Genomic DNA, 21,184 nt, shown 5'->3' with positions numbered 1-21,184 from the left:
ATGCTCGTGTGTTGGGTCTCTGGACGGTGCCGGAGATGCTCCTTCCCTAGGTGTTTGATTGCCACTCTGTTGTCGTATCCATGTCATTGTGATGGAGTTGTCTTATGGACCTACAGAGACTATGGTTGTATGTTGCACTTTCTTTATTTTTTGCAAAATTTAATAAATAAATACTTTAAAAAAATTAGAGGAGTCCCATACCCCCGACAATATAACTTATATGAACTTTCCTGTTTACAAATACAGGGGAGAAGCCACATGAGCACTAGAGATAAATCAGCACTGTTCTTCAGAGAGTTGGATATTCAGCTCCTCTTCTCATATAAGATGCATTTTGTTTACTATTAGGAGCAGAAGAAATCAGATAAGAATAAAGCTTAGTATTATTATTTACATAAATACAATCTCTCTAACCAATTTCGGGGACGTATGTTAGTATAATGCTTAAAACATTGGAGAGTAAAGATAAATTTACTTATAAAACCCCAGAAAGCCTGAGATTCCTCTATGGCCAAAGTCTTAGTAGAAGAATATAAATCTCGTAACGTAAAAGAATGTAAACGTTCCCACAAAGGGGAATAGGGAAAATGTGTTTAGTAATAACCATAGGGAGTAAAGAAAGTGGGGTTAGGGGAGAAGGGAAATCAGAATCAGTCGTAGAGCAGTCTCGTAATACCGACAAAGTTATATATAAAAGAGGAAAGAACTAGAGAGGCCAAGGAGGAGTGCGGGGGCCACAAAATGGGCCCTATAGAAGGAGGGACTGAGGAGAATTCCATATCCACATGAGGAGGAATATAAAGGGGAGGATGAGAAAAAGAAGAGCGAACGAGCTCTAATAATCCAGATGAAGGAAAAGCTTTATAATAAGTGTGTAAATCCGGAAACACAAAACCGCCGTCTAATGTCTTCAGGGTGAGCGTCTATACGGGACACGTGGTCTCTTCTGAATCATAACAAAATTACTAAATAACCATCGGATAGAAGAAAAATAACAATTCCGTACTATGATAGGGACGGACTGTAAAACATAAAATATTATTGGTAAATATAAGATTTAAGAACCTTTTTCCTTCCAATCCACGACATATATGGGAATTTACGAGCGTGTAACTGGGTCTTCAATCCGTGTAATAATGGCGCAAAGTGTGAAGTAAAGAGATCTTGTACCAGATGTGATCAGATCTCTAGGGATTTTATACCCCGGGGAGGACAAAGAAAAGGAAAAGAATTACACCGATGTTTACTGAACCCGGGGGACGCCGAGATATTGACGACTTCTCATATAGAAAAATGGATTTTATGATCTGAGATCGAAAATAGACGTCAAGACGGGAAACGATCGTCTAGGGTTTGTGATAAATAAAAGTATCTGCAGCGTCTTATGTTCAGAAGAGACGATCTTCAAGGGAGACGCGCGGATCCTTTCTGATGCCTTGAATTAAAGTCTCTATAATCATAATGAGAAGGGGGCGGGGACAACACTGACGCGTTACATTCCCTATATACAACGTCAGGGACAATATTACATTTATTATAAGTCCAGTGTGCGGAGATGATTATAAGAATAATAAATAATATAAGAAAGAAAACTTTTATTAACAATTGGTAACAAGTTTGGAGATGTAGTATATGATATATGTATAAATGTCAGATATCCTATGTACATGGATAATATATAGATGTGTTATCTGCATCATTTACTGCTCTGAATTGGCTTCTCTCCTGTGTGAGTTCTTTGATGTCGAATAAGATGCGATTGCTGAGTAAAACATTTCCCACATTCTAAGCATGAAAATTGCTTCTCTTCTGTGTGAGTTTTTTGATGTTGAATAAGATTTGGTTTCAGAGTAAAACATTTCCCACATTCTGAACATGAAAATGGCTTGTCTCCTGTGTGAGTTTTTTGATGTACAACAAGACTGGATTTAAAAGTAAAACATTTCCCACATTTTGAACATGAATATGGCTTATCTCCTGTGTGAGTTCTTTGATGTTGAACCAAACTTGATTTTACAGTAAAACATTTCCCATATTCTGAACATGAAAATGGCTTGTCTCCTGTGTGAGCTCTTTGATGTTGAACAAGACTTGATTTTACAGTAAAACATTTCCCACATTCTGAACATGAAAATGGCTTCTCTCCTGTGTGAGTTCTTTGATGTATAACAAGACTTGATTTTACAGTAAAACATTTCCCACATTCTGAGCATGAAAACGGCTTCTCTTCTCTGTGAGTTCTTTGATGTTTAATAAAATTTGGTTTCAGAGTAAAACATTTCCCACATTCTGAACATGAAAATGGCTTGTCTCCTGTGTGAGCGCTTTGATGTTGAACAAGATTTGATTTTAAAGTAAAACATTTCCCACATTCTGAACATGAAAATGGCTTCTCTCCTGTGTGAGTTCTTTGATGTTGAATAAGATGTGATTTCCGAGTAAAACATTTTCCACATTCTGAGCATGAAAATGGCTTCTCCCCTGTGTGAGTTCTTTGATGTACAACAAGACCGGATTTAAAATGAAAACATTTCCCACATTCTGAGCATGAAAATGGCTTCTCTCCTGTGTGATTTCTTTGATGTACAACAAGACGTGATTTAAAAGGAAAACATTTCCCACATTCTGAGCATGAATATGGTTTCTTTTCTGTATGAGCTCGTTGATGTCCAACACCCCTTCTGTGACCTTTATTTTGCTGAACATCCTGTGATGACTGAGAAGACAGGACCTGTATATAAGGATGAGATGACAGATCTTGGCTGTGAAGGGCTGAGGGTGTATCTGGGATAATGGAATGTTCTTCATATGTATCTTGTGTGATATCATCATCTGCTTTATAATCTGAAGATATAAGATTCTCCTCTGATCTCCTGCTACAAGAATCTGCAGAGAATAACACAGATTTTATTATCAGTATTAACCCTTAACATCCCAGGATATTTAAGCTTTTGTGTTTTTCTTTTTTTTTCCTCCTCTCCTCCCAGCCTAAACTCTTTTCTTTTCCCATCTACACTGGGTTTAAGAGCTTGTTTTTGTGGAACCGATCTTACACTGTATTGCACCACCAATGATTCTCACTAAGGCTGTATAAATGCTGATGTCAGCTTTGACTGTAGCATCTAAGTGGTTAATATCCAGCATCAGAGATTGCTCTGTGTCAGCTATTAGCAGCCGCCCTCAGCTGAAGAATGCAGCCAAGATCCAACAGATACAGAGGGGGCACAGGTCCCGGGCCACCCCATACACCCTTAACTGCCCGATGAGGTAAATAAAAATCATAAGTCATTAAGGGGTTAAAATTTTCATATATTTTTGTTAAATCTTGTCCAGAATATTACACAATGGAACAATCATCATCCTACCTTGTGTTAATGATCACTGTGTATAGTCTCCTGTAATGTCTCCATGATAATCTTCTCCTCGCTGTGTATAGTCTCCTGTATTGTCTCCATGATAATCTTCTCCTCGCTGTGTATAGTCTCCTGTAATGTCTCCATGATAATCTTCTCCTCGCTGTGTATAGTCCTGTAATGTCTCTATGATAGTCTTCTCCTCGCTGTGTATAGTCCTGTAATGTCTCCATGATAATCTTCTCCTCACTGTGTATAGTCCCTGTAATGTCTCCATGATAATCTTCTCCTCGCTGTGTATAGTCCTGTAATGTCTCCATGATAATCTTCTCCTCACTGTTTATAGTCTCCTGTAATGTCTCCATGATAATCTTCTCCTCGCTGTGTATAGTCCTGTAATGTCTCCATGATAATCTTCTCCTCGCTGTGTATAGTCCTGTAATGTCTCCATGATAGTCTTCTCCTCGCTGTGTATAGTCCTGTAATGTCTCCATGATAATCTTCTCCTCGCTGTGTATAGTCTCCTGTAATGTCTCCATGATAATCTTCTCCTCACTGTGTATAGTCTCCTGTAATGTCTCCATGATAATCTTCTCCTCGCTGTGTATAGTCTCCTGTAATGTCTCCATGATAATCTTCTCCTCGCTGTGTATAGTCTCCTGTAATGTCTCCATGATAATCTTCTCCTCGCTGTGTATAGTCCTGTAATGTCTCCATGATAATCTTCTCCTCGCTGTGTATAGTCTCCTGTAATGTCTCCATGATAATCTTCTCCTCGCTGTGTATAGTCTCCTGTAATGTCTCCATGATAATCTTCTCCTCGCTGTGTATAGTCTCCTGTAATATCTCCATGATAATCTTCTCCTCTCTGTATATAGTCTCCTGTAATGTCTCCATGATAGTCTTCTCCTCGCTGTGTATAGTCTCCTGTAATCTCTCCATGATAATCTTCTCCTCGCTGTGTATAGTCTCCTGTAATGTCTCCATGATAATCTTCTCCTCGCTGTGTATAGTCTCCTGTAATGTCTCCATGATAATCTTCTTCTCGCTGTGCATAGTCTCCTGTATTGTCTCCATGATAATCTTCTCCTCGCTGTGTATAGTCTCCTGTAATGTCTCCATGATAATCTTCTCCTTGCTGTGTATAGTCTCCTGTAATGTCTCCATGATAATCTTCTCCTCACTGTGTATAGTCTCCTGTAATGTCTCCATGATAATCTTCTCCTCGCTGTGTATAGTCTCCTGTAATGTCTCCATGATAATCTTCTCCTCGCTGTGTATAGTCCTGTAATGTCTCCATGATAATCTTCTCCTCGCTGTGTATAGTCCTGTAATGCCTCCATGATAATCTTCTCCTCGCTGTGTATAGTCCTGTAATGCCTCCATGATAATCTTCTCCTCGCTGTGTATAGTCTCCTGTAATGTCTCCATGATAATCTTCTCCTCGCTGTGTATAGTCTCCTGTAATGTCTCCATGATAATCTTCTCCTCGCTGTGTATAGTCTCCTGTAATGTCTCCATGATAATCTTCTCCTCGCTGTGTATAGTCCTGTAATGTCTCCATGATAATCTTCTCCTCGCTGTGTATAGTCTCCTGTAATGTCTCCATGATAATCTTCTCCTCGCTGTGTATAGTCTCCTGTAATGTCTACATGATAATATTCTCCTCGCTGTGTATAGTCTCCTGTAATGTCTCCATGATAATCTTCTCCTCTATGTGTATAGTCCTGTAATGTCTCCATGATAATCTTCTCCTCGCTGTGTATAGTCTCCTGTAATGTCTCCATGATAATCTTCTCCTCGCTGTGTATAGTCTCCTGTAATGTCTACATGATAATATTCTCCTCGCTGTGTATAGTCTCCTGTAATGTCTCCATGATAATCTTCTCCTCGCTGTGTATAGTCCTGTAATGTCTCCATGATAATCTTCTCCTCGCTGTGTATAGTCTCCTGTAATGTCTCCATGATAATCTTCCCCTCGCTGTATATAGTCTCCTGTAATGTCTCCATGATAATCTTCTCCTCGCTGTGTATAGTCCTGTAATGTCTCCATGATAATCTTCTCCTCGCTGTGTATAGTCTCCTGTAATGTCTCCATGATAATCTTCTCCTCGCTGTGTATAGTCTCCTGTAATGTCTACATGATAATATTCTCCTCGCTGTGTATAGTCTCCTGTAATGTCTCCATGATAATCTTCTCCTCTATGTGTATAGTCTCCTGTAATGTCTCCATGATAATCTTCTCCTCGCTGTGTATAGTCCTGTAATGTCTCCATGATAATCTTCTCCTCGCTGTGTATAGTCTCCTGTAATGTCTCCATGATAATCTTCTCCTCGCTGTGTACTGTCTCCTGTAATGTCTCCATGATAATCTTCTCCTCGCTGTGTATAGTCTTCTGTAATGTCTCCATGATAATCTTCTCCTCGCTGTGTATAGTCTCCTGTAATGTCTCCATGATAATCTTCTCCTCGCTGTGTATAGTCTCCTGTAATGTCTCCATGATAATCTTCTCCTCGCTGTGTATAGTCTCCTGTAATGTCTCCATGATAATCTTCTCCTCGCTGTGTATAGTCCTGTAATGTCTCCATGATAATCTTCTCCTCGCTGTGTATAGTCTCCTGTAATGTCTCCATGATAATCTTCTCCTCTCTGTGTATAGTCTCCTGTATTGTCTCCATGATAATCTTCTCCGCGCTGTGTATAGTCTCCTGTAATGTCTCCATGATAATCTTCTCCTCGCTGTGTATAGTCCTGTAATGTCTCCATGATAATCTTCTCCTCGCTGTGTATAGTCTCCTGTAATGTCTCCATGATAATCTTCTCCTCGCTGTGTATAGTCCATGCAATGTCTCCATGATAATCTTCTGCTCGCTGTGTACAGTCTCCTGTAATGTCTCCATGATAATCTTCTCCTCGCTGTGTATAGTCCCTGTAATGTCTCCATGATAATCTTCTCCTCGCTGTGTATAGTCCTGTAATGTCTCCATGATAATCTTCTCCTCGCTGTGTATAGTCCCTGTAATGTCTCCATGATAATCTTCTCCTCGCTGTGTATAGTCTCCTGTAATGTCTCCATGATAATCTTCTCCTCGCTGTGTAGTCTCCTGTAATGTCTCCATGATAATCTTCTCCTCGCTGTGTATAGTCTCCTGTAATGTCTCCATGATAATCTTCTCCTCGCTGTGTATAGTCTCCTGTAATGTCTCCATGATAATCTTCTCCTCGCTGTGTATAGTCTCCTGTAATGTCTCCATGATAATCTTCTCCTCGCTGTGTAGTCTCCTGTAATGTCTCCATGATAATCTTCTCCTCGCTGTGTATAGTCTCCTGTAATGTCTCCATGATAATCTTCTCCTCGCTGTGTATAGTCCTGTAATGTCTCCATGATAATCTTCTCCTCGCTGTGTATAGTCCTGTAATGTCTCCATGACAATCTTCTCCTCGCTGTGTATAGTCTCCTGTAATGTCTCCATGATAATCTTCTCCTCGCTGTGTATAGTCCCTGTAATGTCTCCATGATAATCTTCTCCTCGCTGTGTATAGTCTCCTGTAATGTCTCCATGATAATCTTCTCCTCGCTGTGTATAGTCCCTGTAATGTCTCCATGATAATCTTCTCCTCGCTGTGCATAGTCTCCTGTAATGTCTCTATGATAATCTTCTCCTCGCTGTGTATAGTCCCTGTAATGTCTCCATGATAATCTTCTCCTCGCTGTGCATAGTCTCCTGTAATGTCTCTATGATAATCTTCTCCTCGCTGTGTATAGTCTCCTGTAATGTCTCCATGATAATCTTCTCCTCGCTGTGTATAGTCTCCTGTAATGTCTCCATGATAATCTTCTCCTCGCTGTGTATAGTCCTGTAATGTCTCCATGATAATCTTCCCCTCGCTGTGTATAGTCCATGTAATGTCTCCATGATAATCTTCTCCTCGCTGTGTATAGTCCCTGTAATGTCTCCATGATAATCTTCTCCTCGCTGTGTATAGTCTCCTGTAATATCTCCATGATAATCTTCTCCTCGCTGTGTATAGTCTCCTGTAATGTCTCCATGATAATCTTCTCTTCGCTGTGTATAGTCTCCTGTAATGTCTCCATGATAATCTTCTCCTCACTGTGTATAGTCTCCTGTAATGTCTCCATGATAATCTTCTCCTCACTGTGTATAGTCTCCTGTAATGTCTCCATGATAATCTTCTCTTGGCTGTGTATAGTCTCCTGTAATGTCTCCATGATAATCTTCTCCTCGCTGTGTATAGTCCTGTAATGTCTCCATGATAATCTTCTCCTCGCTGTGTATAGTCCCTGTAATGTCTCCATGATAATCTTCTCCTCGCTGTGTATAGTCCCTGTAATGTCTCCATGATAATCTTCTCTTCGCTGTGTATAGTCTCCTGTAATGTCTCCATGATAATCTTCTCCTCGCTGTGTATAGTCCCTGTAATGTCTCCATGATAATCTTCTCCTCGCTGTGTATAGTCTCCTGTATTGTCTCCATGATAATCTTCTCCGCGCTGTGTATAGTCTCCTGTAATGTCTCCATGATAATCTTCTCCTCGCTGTGTATAGTCTCCTGTAATGTCTCCATGATAATCTTCTCCTCGCTGTGTATAGTCTCCTGTAATGTCTCCATGATAATCTTCTCCTCGCTGTGTATAGTCTCCTGTAATGTCTCCATGATAATCTTCTCCTCGCTGTGTATAGTCTCCTGTAATGTCTCCATGATAATCTTCTCCTCGCTCTGTATAGTCTCCTGTAATGTCTCCATGATAATCTTCTCCTCGCTGTGTATAGTCTCCTGTAATGTCTCCATGATAATCTTCTCCTCGCTGTGTATAGTCTCCTGTAATGTCTCCATGATAATCTTCCCCTCGCTGTGTATAGTCCATGTAATGTCTCCATGATAATCTTCTCCTCGCTGTGTATAGTCTCCTGTAATGTCTCCATGATAATCTTCTCCTCGCTGTGTATAGTCTCCTGTAATGTCTCCATAATAATCTTCCCCTCGCTGTGTATAGTCTCCTGTAATGTCTCCATGATAATCTTCTCCTCGCTGTGTATAGTCTCCTGTAAGGTCTCCATGATAATCTTCTCCTCGCTGTGTATAGTCTCCTGTAATGTCTCCATGATAATCTTCTCCTCGCTGTGTATAGTCTCCTGTAATGTCTCCATGATAATCTTCTCCTCGCTGTGTATAGTCTCCTGTAATGTCTCCATGATAATCTTCCCCTCGCTGTGTATAGTCCATGTAATGTCTCCATGATAATCTTCTCCTCGCTGTGTATAGTCTCCTGTAATGTCTCCATGATAATCTTCTCCTCGCTGTGTATAGTCTCCTGTAATGTCTCCATAATAATCTTCCCCTCGCTGTGTATAGTCTCCTGTAATGTCTCCATGATAATCTTCTCCTCGCTGTGTATAGTCTCCTGTAAGGTCTCCATGATAATCTTCTCCTCGCTGTGTATAGTCTCCTGTAATGTCTCCATGATAATCTTCTCCTCGCTGTGTATAGTCTCCTGTAAGGTCTCCATGATAATCTTCTCCTCGCTGTGTATAGTCTTCTGTAATGTCTCCATGATAATCTTCTCCTCGCTGTTTATAGTCTCCTGTAATGTCTCCATGATAATTTTCTCCTCGCTGTGTATAGTCCTGTAATGTCTCCATGATAATCTTCTCCTCGCTGTGTATAGTCTCCTGTAATGTCTCCATGATAATCTTCTCTTCGCTGTGTATAGTCTCCTGTAAGGTCTCCATGATAATCTTCTCCTCGCTGTGTATAGTCTCCTGTAATGTCTCCATGATAATCTTCTCCTCGCTGTGTATAGTCTCCTGTAAGGTCTCCATGATAATCTTCTCCTCGCTGTGTATAGTCTTCTGTAATGTCTCCATGATAATCTTCTCCTCGCTGTTTATAGTCTCCTGTAATGTCTCCATGATAATTTTCTCCTCGCTGTGTATAGTCCTGTAATGTCTCCATGATAATCTTCTCCTCGCTGTGTATAGTCTCCTGTAATGTCTCCATGATAATCTTCTCTTCGCTGTGTATAGTCTCCTGTAATGTGTCCATGATAATCTTCTCCTCGCTGTGTATAGTCTCCTGTAATGTCTCCATGATAATCTTCTCCTCGCTGTGTATAGTCCTGTAATGTCTCTATGATAATATTCTCCTCGCTGTGTATAGCTCCTCCTTGTTCCCAGTCTCCTTTCCTCCGTCATTCTATCCTTGTTCCCATGTATGTGCCCCTACCCCTGTATACACCATAGGTCTTCTTCATTACATTCACTTTCATACCTACACCTCATTTATGTCTTCAGTGAATTCTCCCCACATCGGCCGCTCTCTCCTACCCTCCCCCATGTACAGATCACATGACCTATGCCCTTTCATCAATCACTTTTAACCATCTGATTCCATTGTGTAATATAAAAGTCGTCCCATAAATCACTGCTCCATCTCTTGCCTCTTATCCTCCAGTAATATCTGCAGGGATCTGTCTCTGCTACTTCTATCACAAAGCAGCTATGATAGCAGAGCAGGGACACCTTACTAGGAGCAGGGACATTGTCTTTGACAGGTGTCCATGCTCCCCAGCACAATTTCAATGGTGCCCTACACTATTTAGATCCCATAACGACCAGGGAAATTACATTTTTGCATCTTCATTTGTTTCCTCCTCTCCTAAGAGCCATCACTCATTTTTCCACCTCTAGACCCTTATGCTTGTTTTTTGCAGGAACAATCATGCTATGTGCCATAAAATTGACTTGTTCTCCTCATAGATCAGGTTGGTACGATCAATATGTATAGCATAGCGTTATATTTTACTCCTTTTTTTATTTTTTAAACTTATTTTACTGAAAAGTGAGTAAAGTGACGTACAGTGTAAGCACAGACCATGGAAGCCTATGACAAAATACCATTCAGCACGATGTATACAGAGTGAGGACAGCTGCATAACACAGTCAGTGACTACAGACACAATACAACCTAAACCGGGAACCTTAAAGGGGTACCCTGCCCACAGACATCTTATCCACTATACTTTGGGTGGTCCATGTGGTCTGATGAGCACAGTTAAACAGATTTGTAAATTACTTTTATTTAAAAATCTGTATCCTTTTCAGCTGCTGTATGTTCTTTTTGTTGTGTAGTTCTTTCCAGTCTTACCCCGGTGCTCTCTGCTGCCACCTCTGTCCATGTCAGGAACTTTCCTGATCATCATAGCAAACTTCTCTTTCTCCGGACAGTTTCTGACATGGACAGAAGTGGCAGCAGAGAGCACTGTGATCAGACTCAAAAGAACTACACAACTTCCTGTGAAGAATACAGCAGCGGCTATGTACTGGAAGGATTAAGATTTTTAAATAGAAGTAATTTACAATTCTGAATAACTTTATAGCACCAGTTTGATAAAAAAAATGGTGAATTATACTCACCGATAATTCCACTTCTGGAAGTCTCCACGACAGCTCCCATGAGATTATCTCCTCATCCTGATTGGGACAGGAAAAAACACTGAGAGGTTAAATTCCCCACCCCTTCCTCTCCACACCAGTGTATTTATAAAGAACTTCAATAGAAGAAAAGAAAGTAGGCGACAACTCACCAAACGTAGCTTTAGGCTTCTTTTATTGTAGCAGGTGAATAAACAAGTGCATACTCACATGCAGAGAGCGACGTCCGTTTCACACAATACTGTGCTTCTTCTGGCTCAACCAGAAGAAGCACAGTATTGTGTGAAACAGACGTCGCTCTCTGCATGTGAGTTTGCACCTGTTTGTTCACCTGCTATAATAAAAGAAGCCTAAAGCTACATTTGGTGAGTTGCCGCCTACTTTCTTTTCTTCTATTGAAGTATACTACGGTTGTGTGGACTTTGGTACGCTGAGCACCACCACAGGCTACGATAAGTGACTGTGACCTAGAACTCGGCACAGGACTTTTGCAACACTCCACAGCAATTACAGTAGTGCCAGTTGGAACTTTCTTTGTACATATTTATAAAAAACGCAGAGGGAAAAGGAAAAAAAGTACAATAAAACACCACAATAAAAAACCAAAGGGTGGGATGTATGGGAGCTTTCGTGGAGACTTCCAGAAAAGGAATTATCTGCGAGTATAATTCACCATTTCCCCCCACGTCTCCACAACAGCACCCATGAGAAATACCAAAGAATTTATTAGTGAGGGACTATAGCACTGAGAACTTTACGTCCAAAGGCCATATCCTCAGAAGACAAAATGTGAACTCTATAATGTCTGGAAAAAGTATGGAGGTTTTTCCAAGTGGCAGCTTTGCAAATCTGTTCTACAGAAGCTCCTGCTCTCTCTGCCCATGATGAGGAAATTGCTCTAGTAGAATGGGCCTTCAATTGTATAGGAGGGGCTTTACCTCGGGCCACATAAGCCTCTGAAATTGAGGTCTTAATCCATCTGGCTATAGAACTCCTAGAGGCTTTCTTGCCTCTATTAGGGCAAGCAAACTGAATAAACAGATTATCATCCTTCCTCCACTGACTAGTTCTTTCAATGTAAAGGAGAACAGCTCTTCTAACATCCAAGAGACTATATGATTTTTCTAAGTAATTTTTTGGATTTGAACAGAAGGATGGAACCACAATATCCTGTGATCTATGAAATGTAGAGCCAACTTTAGGAAGGAAGTTAGGATCAAGCTTAAAAATGATTTTGTCATCCAAAATTCTGATATAAGGCTCCCGGATAGAAAGAGCCTGAATTTCACCTACTCTCCTAGCTGTAGTGATGGCAATTAAAAATATAGTTTTCAGAGTCAAACATTTTTCAGAAATAGAATCCAGAGGCTCAAAGGGATCCAGAGGAAGAGCCGCTAGAACTGTATTTAAATTCCACTGAGGACAGATATTTAAAGTCTTAGGTCTGAGTCTGCTGGACGCTTTAATAAATCTTGAAATCCACATGTTATCAGCCAATTTTACATGATAGAGAGCACTGAGAGCAGAAACCTGTACTTTGAGGGAACTAGGGGAAAGACCTAAATCAAATCCCTGCTGAAGGAAGTCTAGAATTTTTGGAATCACCGGAGTGTTGATAGAAAAAGAATCCCCACACCAAGAAATAAACTTCTTCCAAGTTTTAGCATAGATTCTAGAGGTAGTATCTTTATGGCTAGATAGAAGTGTATTTACTACCTTTTCAGAGAAACCTTCCTTCAGCAGAATGGACTTTTCAATTTCCATGCTGTCAAGCTGAGGTTTTTCATCTGACGATGAAAAGGCAGATGGGATCTTCTATACTTAGAGTTTTTAGTCGAGAAAACCAGCTTTTCTTTGGCCAGTATGGGGCTACTAGGATTAGAATGCAATGGCAGTTCATTAGTTTTTGAAGGACCCGAGATATCAGAGGTAGGGGAGGAAATGCATATCCCATACTGAATGTCCAATCCTGAGCCAAAGCATCTACTGCTAGAGGAGAGTCTTTTGGATTTAAGGAATAGAATAGATCCATCTTGTGATTTATCCTGGTTGCAAACAGATCTATTTGAGGAACCCCCCATCTCTCCATAATCATACTGAACGTCCACGGGGCTAGAGACCATTCCCCCTGGTCTAATATATGTCTGCTCAGGAAGTCCGCCTCTAAGTTCCAGATCCCTCTGAGATGGATTGCTGATATCAAAAGTACTTTGTTTTCTGCCCAATAAAATATTTGATGAGAAATTGATTGAAGAGCTGTATGTCTTGGACCCCCCTGACATCTTATAAAGGCCACTGCAGTCATGTTGTCCGAGTAAATGAGGATATGGCGATTCTTGGAGTGTCATCCATATTGCCAGTAGCTCTCTGAAGTTGGAAGACTTCCTTGCTGTCTGAGGATCCCACTTTCCTTGGACTACTCGAATCTCTGAGTGAGCACCCATTCCCCTGCACTGGCATCTGTTGTTATGAGTAACTGGTTTGTCTGGAACCAACCTACTCCCGTCTCTAATTTTTTCTTAGATGGGTTTTTACTTGAGAGGGAATTATCACTCTTTTGTCTAAAGACTTCTGTGACTTGTCCCAAATGGTTAGAATCCACTTTTGTAGAGGCCTGGAGTGAAACTGAGCCCAAGCTAAAGATTGGATACATGATGTCATATGACCCAGAGTGGACATTGCTGTCCTGATTGTACAAAAGTGGAAGGATAGGAACCGGGACACTAATGCCTGCAGTAATACCCTCTTGGAATCCAGAAGAAAGGAGGTCTGAATCCTTGAATCCAAGAGGGTACCCAGGAATATCTTCCTCTGACTGGGAATAAGATCTGATTTGTCCACATTTAGAATCCAGCCCAACTTCTGGAGAACAAGAATAGTTCTTTGTAAATTAATGTGGTCTAGATAAGGAATAATTAAAATAGACTCTTTCCTGAGAAGGGCAACCACCTCTGCCAAGACCTTGATGAAAATTCGAGGCGCAGATGACAGGCCGAATGGGAGACAGACAAACTGAAAGTGGCGGACACTGGACCCCCACTGGATGGCAAATCTCAAAAATTTTTGGGAATTTGAATGGATGGGAATATGGTAATAAGCATCTCGAAGATCGCTTGTCGCCATCACAGTCCCCTTCTTTATCAACTGAACTGCAGATTTTACAGATTCAATCTTGAATTTTTTGTAAACCACAAATTTTTTGGACTCTGACTAGTAACAATGTATCTCGAAGGGGGGGTGATGACAACTTGATCCCCCCTCTGGCCTAGCGTCATTGTTTAGGGTTGGAAGAGGACTGACTGGGGTTAGTGAAGATATTTCTACCCCTATCCCCCTTCCTGTAAGACCACCATCCTGTTTTCCCTTTACCTCCTCTGAAAGATTGGTCTGACTGGGAAAGAATACGAAAAGGAGATTTCATGGGTTGGACCTTATTTAAGAATAGTCCTTTTTTCTTGTCTGCTGCTTTTTCCAATATAGAATCCAGCTCTGGACCAAATAAAAAAAATTCATGGAAAGGAAGGGAGCAGAGTTTACTTTATGAAGTCATGTCTCCCGACCAAGATTTTAGCCACAGTACACGCCTAGTGGTATTGGACAAAACAGCAGTATGAGAAGCAAGTTTTACCGATTCTGCAGAGGCATCTGATAAAAAATTAGATGCCATTTTGAGCAGAGGCAAGGATTCCAAAATTTGGTCTTTATGGGTATCAGACTGGTGGTATTCCTGTTGGTCGAACCAAACTCCTAAAGTTCTGGCCACACAGGTAGAGGCCTTAACAGTGAAGAAGCAGCTTCCCAGTTCTTTGTAAGCAAACTCTCTGCCTTTATATTCATGGGATCCTTAAGTTGTGTAGCATCCTCGAAAGGCAGAGAGGTACGCTTTGCTACCTTAGCAACCGAGACGTCTACTAATGGTATCGTGTCCCAGGTAGTAGAGTCTGCGTCATCAAAGGGATATCACCTTTTTAGACCCCTAGGAATAATAGCATTTTTTTCTGGCTTTGCCCATTCCTCCTTAATAATTTTATGTAAATTCGCATGAACAGGGAACGTACAGGATTTCCTGTCTCCTAGGCCTCCAAAAAGCTCATCCTGGATAGACTTAGTCTCCTGAACTTCCTCTAAATTCAAGGTAGTACGAAAGGACTTAATTAAGGATTCGATATAGTCAGAATTCAAAGAAGAATCTTCCTCTTCATGAGGATTTTCCACATATTCTCCATTCTGGAGATACACTTTCTTCAAAATCCTAAAAGGATACCGTTTTGGTCTTTTTTACAGCTGAGACATGAACCATAGTAGATACCACAGGGGTAACAGGTGTAAAAGAAGCCAATGCAGAGTGAATCTCTGAATGAATCATGGAGTTAATTTCTTGCATGAGTGTGAGAGAATCATCTTTAACCACTGATGCCATGCATGCTTTACACAGAAGTTTAGAAGCAGATTAAGGAAACTCTTTGTAGCACATTACACATTTTTTTGGGTTTTGATTTTTTTGATTTAACAGAAGAACCTGCAGAAACCTTGTCTCCCTGCAATTAGAAGGAAGAGAAGGATAAAACACCATGCAAACGAAGATAGGCCAGGGAGAACCCATAGGCCCTCAGTACTCACTGATCCTTGGACCGCTGGAGGATCTGGAATCTTTGTAGGCGAGCTCATGATGCAGCCTTGTAATAACAAACGCTGGAATCAGGTAGAGCAGCTTCCATCTGGGAGAGGGGCTTCTTATAGGAAAAAAGCCGGTCTCCAGATTCAAATTCCGCACCCTATGGCGGCTGGAAGTGACGTCAGACGCCATCGTTCCGGCTGGAAGGAGATTCTGCAGACTGCTCATCGGGACTTTTAAACAAGGAAGCGCTCGCGTGAGGCAAAGCCCGGGACACAATAAGAGCAGAGACCGCTGCAAGAACGCCGCCAGCACCTGCAGTGCTCCCGCAGAGTTTTCTCTGCTCCATACTCCCGGAGTGGACCCACAGCACGGACCGGACCTATGGGAGAGAACAAGACAGGGGGTGTGCTGTGCCAGCACTCCGAGTCTGCAAGGCCCCGGTAAGGACCTTCCAATTTTTTTCATGCAGGAGAGAAGACCCCCCTGCACCTCTCAGCTCCTTCCCTGACAGGGACAGGAAAAAACACTGGTGTGGAGAGGAAGGGGTGGGGAATTTAACCTCTCAGTGTTTTTCCTGTCCCAATCAGGAGGAGGAGATAATCTCATGGGTGCTGTCGTGGAGACGTGGGGGGAAAAGTGCACTGCATAAAAATGGAAGCCCACAAAATGATGTATTTTTTTTTTTTGGGTGGTAAAATGATCTATCTACTTTCCACCACTACCTACACCGTCTACCTACCAATGCTATCTACCTACCGCCATTATCTGCCTTCATACTGGCATTATCTACACTATTTAGGGCACTGAGGGTAGGAAAGAATTGGGAAATGTGCTGGAAACGTGCGGCGCCTAACGTGTTTCTCTGGCAGATTCTGTGGGGATGAAAAGGAAAGAGAACGACTTCAGGAAGACACCCCCTGTGATTCACCACATGTAACTGCACTGTAATCACTTATATTGTCTGCAGCACCTGTATAGAGCTGGGGGCACTGTATGGGGGGATATTGGTCTGTGTACAGGGGTTTTATTCAGTATCAGTATGGCAGTATTATCCCGTCATTATATGGTGGTAATGGTGGTGGTCATGATGTGGTGCAATTATTCATCCCTTTTATTCCTTTATCACGACAAAATCCTGATCAGCTGAGAGGATGGTGGGAGGGCCCTTACCTGCCTCCTCGTCGTCTGATCAGTGTTCTATTACTCCAAGCCTGAAGCAGGAGAGCACTGATAACAATGATCAATGTTATGGCATAGCACTGATCAGTATATACAATCAGAAGATTGCAGGTAATAGTCCCCTATGGGGGCTAAAAAAAAAGTGTCAAATAAAAAGAAAAAGTTAATAAATGTGAATAAGCCCCTCCCCTAATAAAAGTTTGAATCTCCATTTCCATTTTTTTTAAATAAATGTAATTAAAAAAAAATATACAAAACAAAACGTGGTACCGCCACGTGCATAAATGTCCGAACTATTTAAATATAAGGTTGGCCAAACCGCACGGTCGATGGTGTACACGTAAAAAAAAAACAAAGTTCAAAATTGTGCATTTTTGGTCACTTCATATACTATAAAAATATTACTGAAATGCAACAAAAAAAGTCCCATCAAAACAGAAATGGTACCGATAAAAACTACAGACCACGGCGCAAAAAATGACCCTCATACAGACGCGTATACGTAAAAATATGAAGTTATGGAGCTCAGAAGAGGACAATTTTAAACATATTAATGTTGGTGCATGAATTTTTTAAAGTAGTAAAATAAAATAAAACCTATATAACTTGTGTATCCTTGTAACCGTCTGGACCTACAGAATAAAGATAAGGTGTTAATTTTACCGAAAAATGCACTGCGTAAAAACGGAAGCCCTAGAAAGAGGCAAATTGGCGTGTTTTTTTTTTTTTATTTCCCCCCCACAAAATTTTTTTTTTGTTTCGCCGCAGATTATGTTATAAAATAATTGATGTCATTACAAAGTACGATTGGTGACGCAAAAAACAACAAGCCTCATATGTGTCTGTAGGTGCAAAATTGAACACATTATGATTTTTAGAAGGTGATAAGGGAAAAAACGAAAGTGCAAAAAACAAAAACTTCCTGTGGAGCATACAGCAGCTGATAAGTACTGGAATGATTAAGATTTTATAAAAGAAGTCATTTACAAATCTGTATAATTTTATGGCACCAGATGATTAAAAAAAAAAAAATTTCCACTGGAGTACCCCTTTAACCCCTTAAGGACCGAGCCCTTTTTCACCTTAAGGACCGGAGCGTTTTTTGCAATTCTGACCACTGTCACTTTAAACATTAATAACTCTGATGCTTTTAGTTATCATTCTGATTCCGAGATTGTTTTTTCGTGACATATTCTACTTTAACTTAGTGGTAAATTTTTGTGGTAACTTGCATCCTTTCTTGGTGAAAAATCCCCAAATTTGATGAAAAAAATGAAAATTTAGCATTTTTCTAACTTTGAAGCTCTCTGCTTGTAAGGAAAATGGATATTCAAAATAATTTTTTTGGGGTTCACATATACAATATGACTACTTTATGTTTGCATCATAAAATTTATGAGTTTTTACTTTTGGAAGACACCAGAGGGCTTCAAAGTTCAGCAGCAATTTTACATTTTTTCACAAAATTTTCAAACTCGCAATTTTTCATGGACCAGTTCAGGTTTGAAGTGGATTTGAAGGGCCTTCATATTAGAAATGCCCCATAAAAGACCCCATTATAAAAACTGCACCCCCAAAGTATTCAAAATGACATTCAGTAAGTGTATTAACCCTTTAGGTGTTTCACAGGAATAGCAGCAAAGTGAAGGAGAAAATTCAAAATCTTCATTTTTTACATTCGCATGTTCTTGTAGACCCAATTTTTGAATTTTTGCAAGGGGTAAAAGGAGAAAATTTTTACTTGTATTTGAAACCCAATTTCTCTCGAGTAAGCACATACCTCATATGTCTATGTAAAGTGTTCGGCGGGCGCAGTAGAGGGCTCAGAAGGGAAGGAGCGACAAATGGTTTTTGGGGGGCATGTCACCTTTAGGAAGCCCCTATGGTGCCAGGACAGCAAAAAAAAAAAAAAACATGGCATACCATTTTGGAAACTAGACCCCTCAGGGAACGTAACAAGGGGTAAAGTGAACCTTAATACCCCACAGGTGTTTCACGACTTTTGCATATGTAAAAAAAATATTTTTTTTACCTAAAATGCTTGGTTTCCCCAAAATTTTACATTTTTAAAAAGGGTAATAGCAGAAAATACCCCCCAAAATTTGAAACCCAATTTCTCCCGATTCAGAAAACACCCCATATGGGGGTGAAAATTGCTCTGCTGGCGCACTACAGGTCTCACAAGAGAAGGAGTCACATTTGGCTTTTTGAAAGCAAATTTTGCTCTGGGGGCATGCCGCATTTAGGAAGCCCCTATGGTGCCAGAACAGCAAAAAAAAAAACACATGGCATACCATTTTGGAAACTAGACCCCTCGGGGAACGTAACAAGTGGTTAAGTGAACCTTTATACCCCACAGGTGTTTCATGACTTTTGTATATGTAAAATTTTTTTTATTTTTTTACCTAAAATGCTTGTTTTCCCAAAAATTTTACATTTTTAAAAAGGGTAATAGCAGAAAATACCCCCCAAAATTTGAAGCCCAATTTCTCCCGAGTACGGCGATACCCCATATGTGACCCTAAACTGTTGCCTTGAAATACGACAGGGCTCCAAAGTGAGAGCGCCATGCGCATTTGAGGCCTAAATTAGGGACTTGCATAGGGGTGGACATAGGGGTATTCTATACCAGTGATTCCCAAACAGGGGGCCTCCAGCTGTTGTAAAACTCCCAGCATGCCTAGACAGTCAGTGGCTATCTGGCAATACTGGGAGTAGTTGTTTTGCAACAGCTGGAGGCTCCGTTCTGGAAACAGTGGCGTACCAGACGTTTTTCATTTTTATTGGGGAGGGGGGCTGTGTAGGGGTATGTGTATATGTAGTGTTTTTTACTTTTTATTGTGTGTTAGTGTAGTGTAGTGTTTTTAGGGTACAGTCACACGGGCGGGGGTTCACATTAGTTTCTCGCTGGCAGCTTGAGCTGCAGCAGAAAATTTGCCGCAGCTCAAACTTGCAGCCGGATACTTACTGTAATCCTCCGCCCATGTGAGTGTACCCTGTACGTTCACATTGGGGGGGGGGGGGGACATCCAGCTGTTGCAAAACTACAACTCCCAGCATGTACGGTCTATCAGTGCATGCTGGGAGTTGTAGTTTTGCAACCGCTGGAGGCTCCGTTTTGGAAACAGTGGCGTACCAGACGTTTTTCATTTTTATTGGGGAGGGGGGCTGTGTAGGGGTATGTGTATATGTAGTGTTTTTTACTTTTTATTTTATTTTGTGTTAGTGTAGTCTAGTGTTTTTAGGGTACAGTCACATGGGCGGGGGGTTCACAGTAGTTTCTCGCTGGCAGTTTGAGCAGCGGCAGAAAATTTGCCACAGCTCAAACTTGCAGCCGGATACTTACTGTAATCCTCCGCCCATGTGAGTGTACCCTGTACGTTCACATGGGGGGGGGGAAATACCTCCAGCTGTTGCAAAACTACAACTCCCAGCATGTACGGTCTATCAGTGCATGCTGGGAGTTGTAGTTTTGCAACAGCTGGAGACACACAGGTTGTGAAACACCGAGTTTGGTAACAAACTCAGTGTTTTGCAACCAGTGTGCCTTCAGCTGTTGCAAAAGCTACAACCCCCAGCATGTACGGACAGCGGAAGGGCATGCTGGGTCTTGTAGTTATGCAACAGCCGGAGGCATACTACATTGGCTGAAGATGCTGGGGATTGTAGTTATGCAACAGCTGGAGACACACTGGTTTGCTACTTAACTCAGTGTGCCTTCAGCTGTTGCAAAACTACAACTCTCAGCAGTCACCGACAGCCAACGGGCATGCTGGGAGTTGTAGTTATGCAACCACCAGATGCAACACTACAACTCCCAGCATGCACTTTAGCTGATTGTGCAAGCTGAGAGTTGTAGTTATACAACAGCTGAAGGTACACATTTCCATAGAAAGAATGTGCCTCCAGCTGTTGCAAAACTACAAATCCCAGCATGCCCATAAGGGCATGCTGGGAGTTGTGGTGGTCTGCCTCCTGCTGTTGCATAACTACAGCTCCCAGCATGCCCTTTTTGCATGCTGGGAGCTGTTGCTAAGCAAAAGCAGGAGGCTGTCACTCACCTCCTGCTGCTGCTCCACGATGCCGCCGCACACGTCAGTCCCTCGCTGCCGCCGTCGCTCCTGGGGCCCCGATCCCAACAGGGACGCCGGGGATCGGGGTCCCCAGCACCGGGGGTTGTCTTCCCGCACCCGCTCACGTCCTCCGGAAGAGGGGCGGAGCGGGTGCGGGAGTGACACCCGCAGCAGGCGCCCTGATTGGTCGGCCGGTAATCCGGCCGATGAATCAGGGCGATCGTGAGGTGGCACCAGTGTTATAGGCGTTTTTGCACACACTGATCTCTTATACTGATCATTGTTATCACATAGGGACCTATAACACTGCACACACTGATCTCTTATACTGATCATTGTTATCCCATAGGGACCTATAACACTGCACACACTGATCTCTCCCATAGGGACCTATAACACTGCACACACTGATCTCTTATACTGATCATTGTTATCCCATAGGGACCTATAACACTGCACACACTGATCTCTCCCATAGGGACCTATAATACTGCACACACTGATCTC

General features: G+C 41.7%; 1 protein-coding gene across 1 annotated transcript in view; it reads right to left on the bottom strand.

Moving 5' to 3' along the window:
• Nucleotides 1–1,658: 1,658 nt before the first annotated feature.
• Nucleotides 1,659–21,184, bottom strand: part of LOC130297954 (oocyte zinc finger protein XlCOF7.1-like) — a 79,173-nt gene continuing 59,647 nt past the window's right edge. The window contains 1 exon segment of the mRNA XM_056550816.1: nt 1,659–2,886. Within this exon segment, the coding sequence (XP_056406791.1) occupies nt 1,697–2,886 (1,190 nt within the window). The 3' untranslated portion in view covers nt 1,659–1,696.

This window comes from Hyla sarda (genome assembly GCF_029499605.1).
Source record: "Hyla sarda isolate aHylSar1 chromosome 1 unlocalized genomic scaffold, aHylSar1.hap1 SUPER_1_unloc_11, whole genome shotgun sequence".
NCBI lineage: Eukaryota > Metazoa > Chordata > Amphibia > Anura > Hylidae > Hyla > Hyla sarda.
This window is presented reverse-complemented; position numbering and strand designations above follow the sequence as displayed.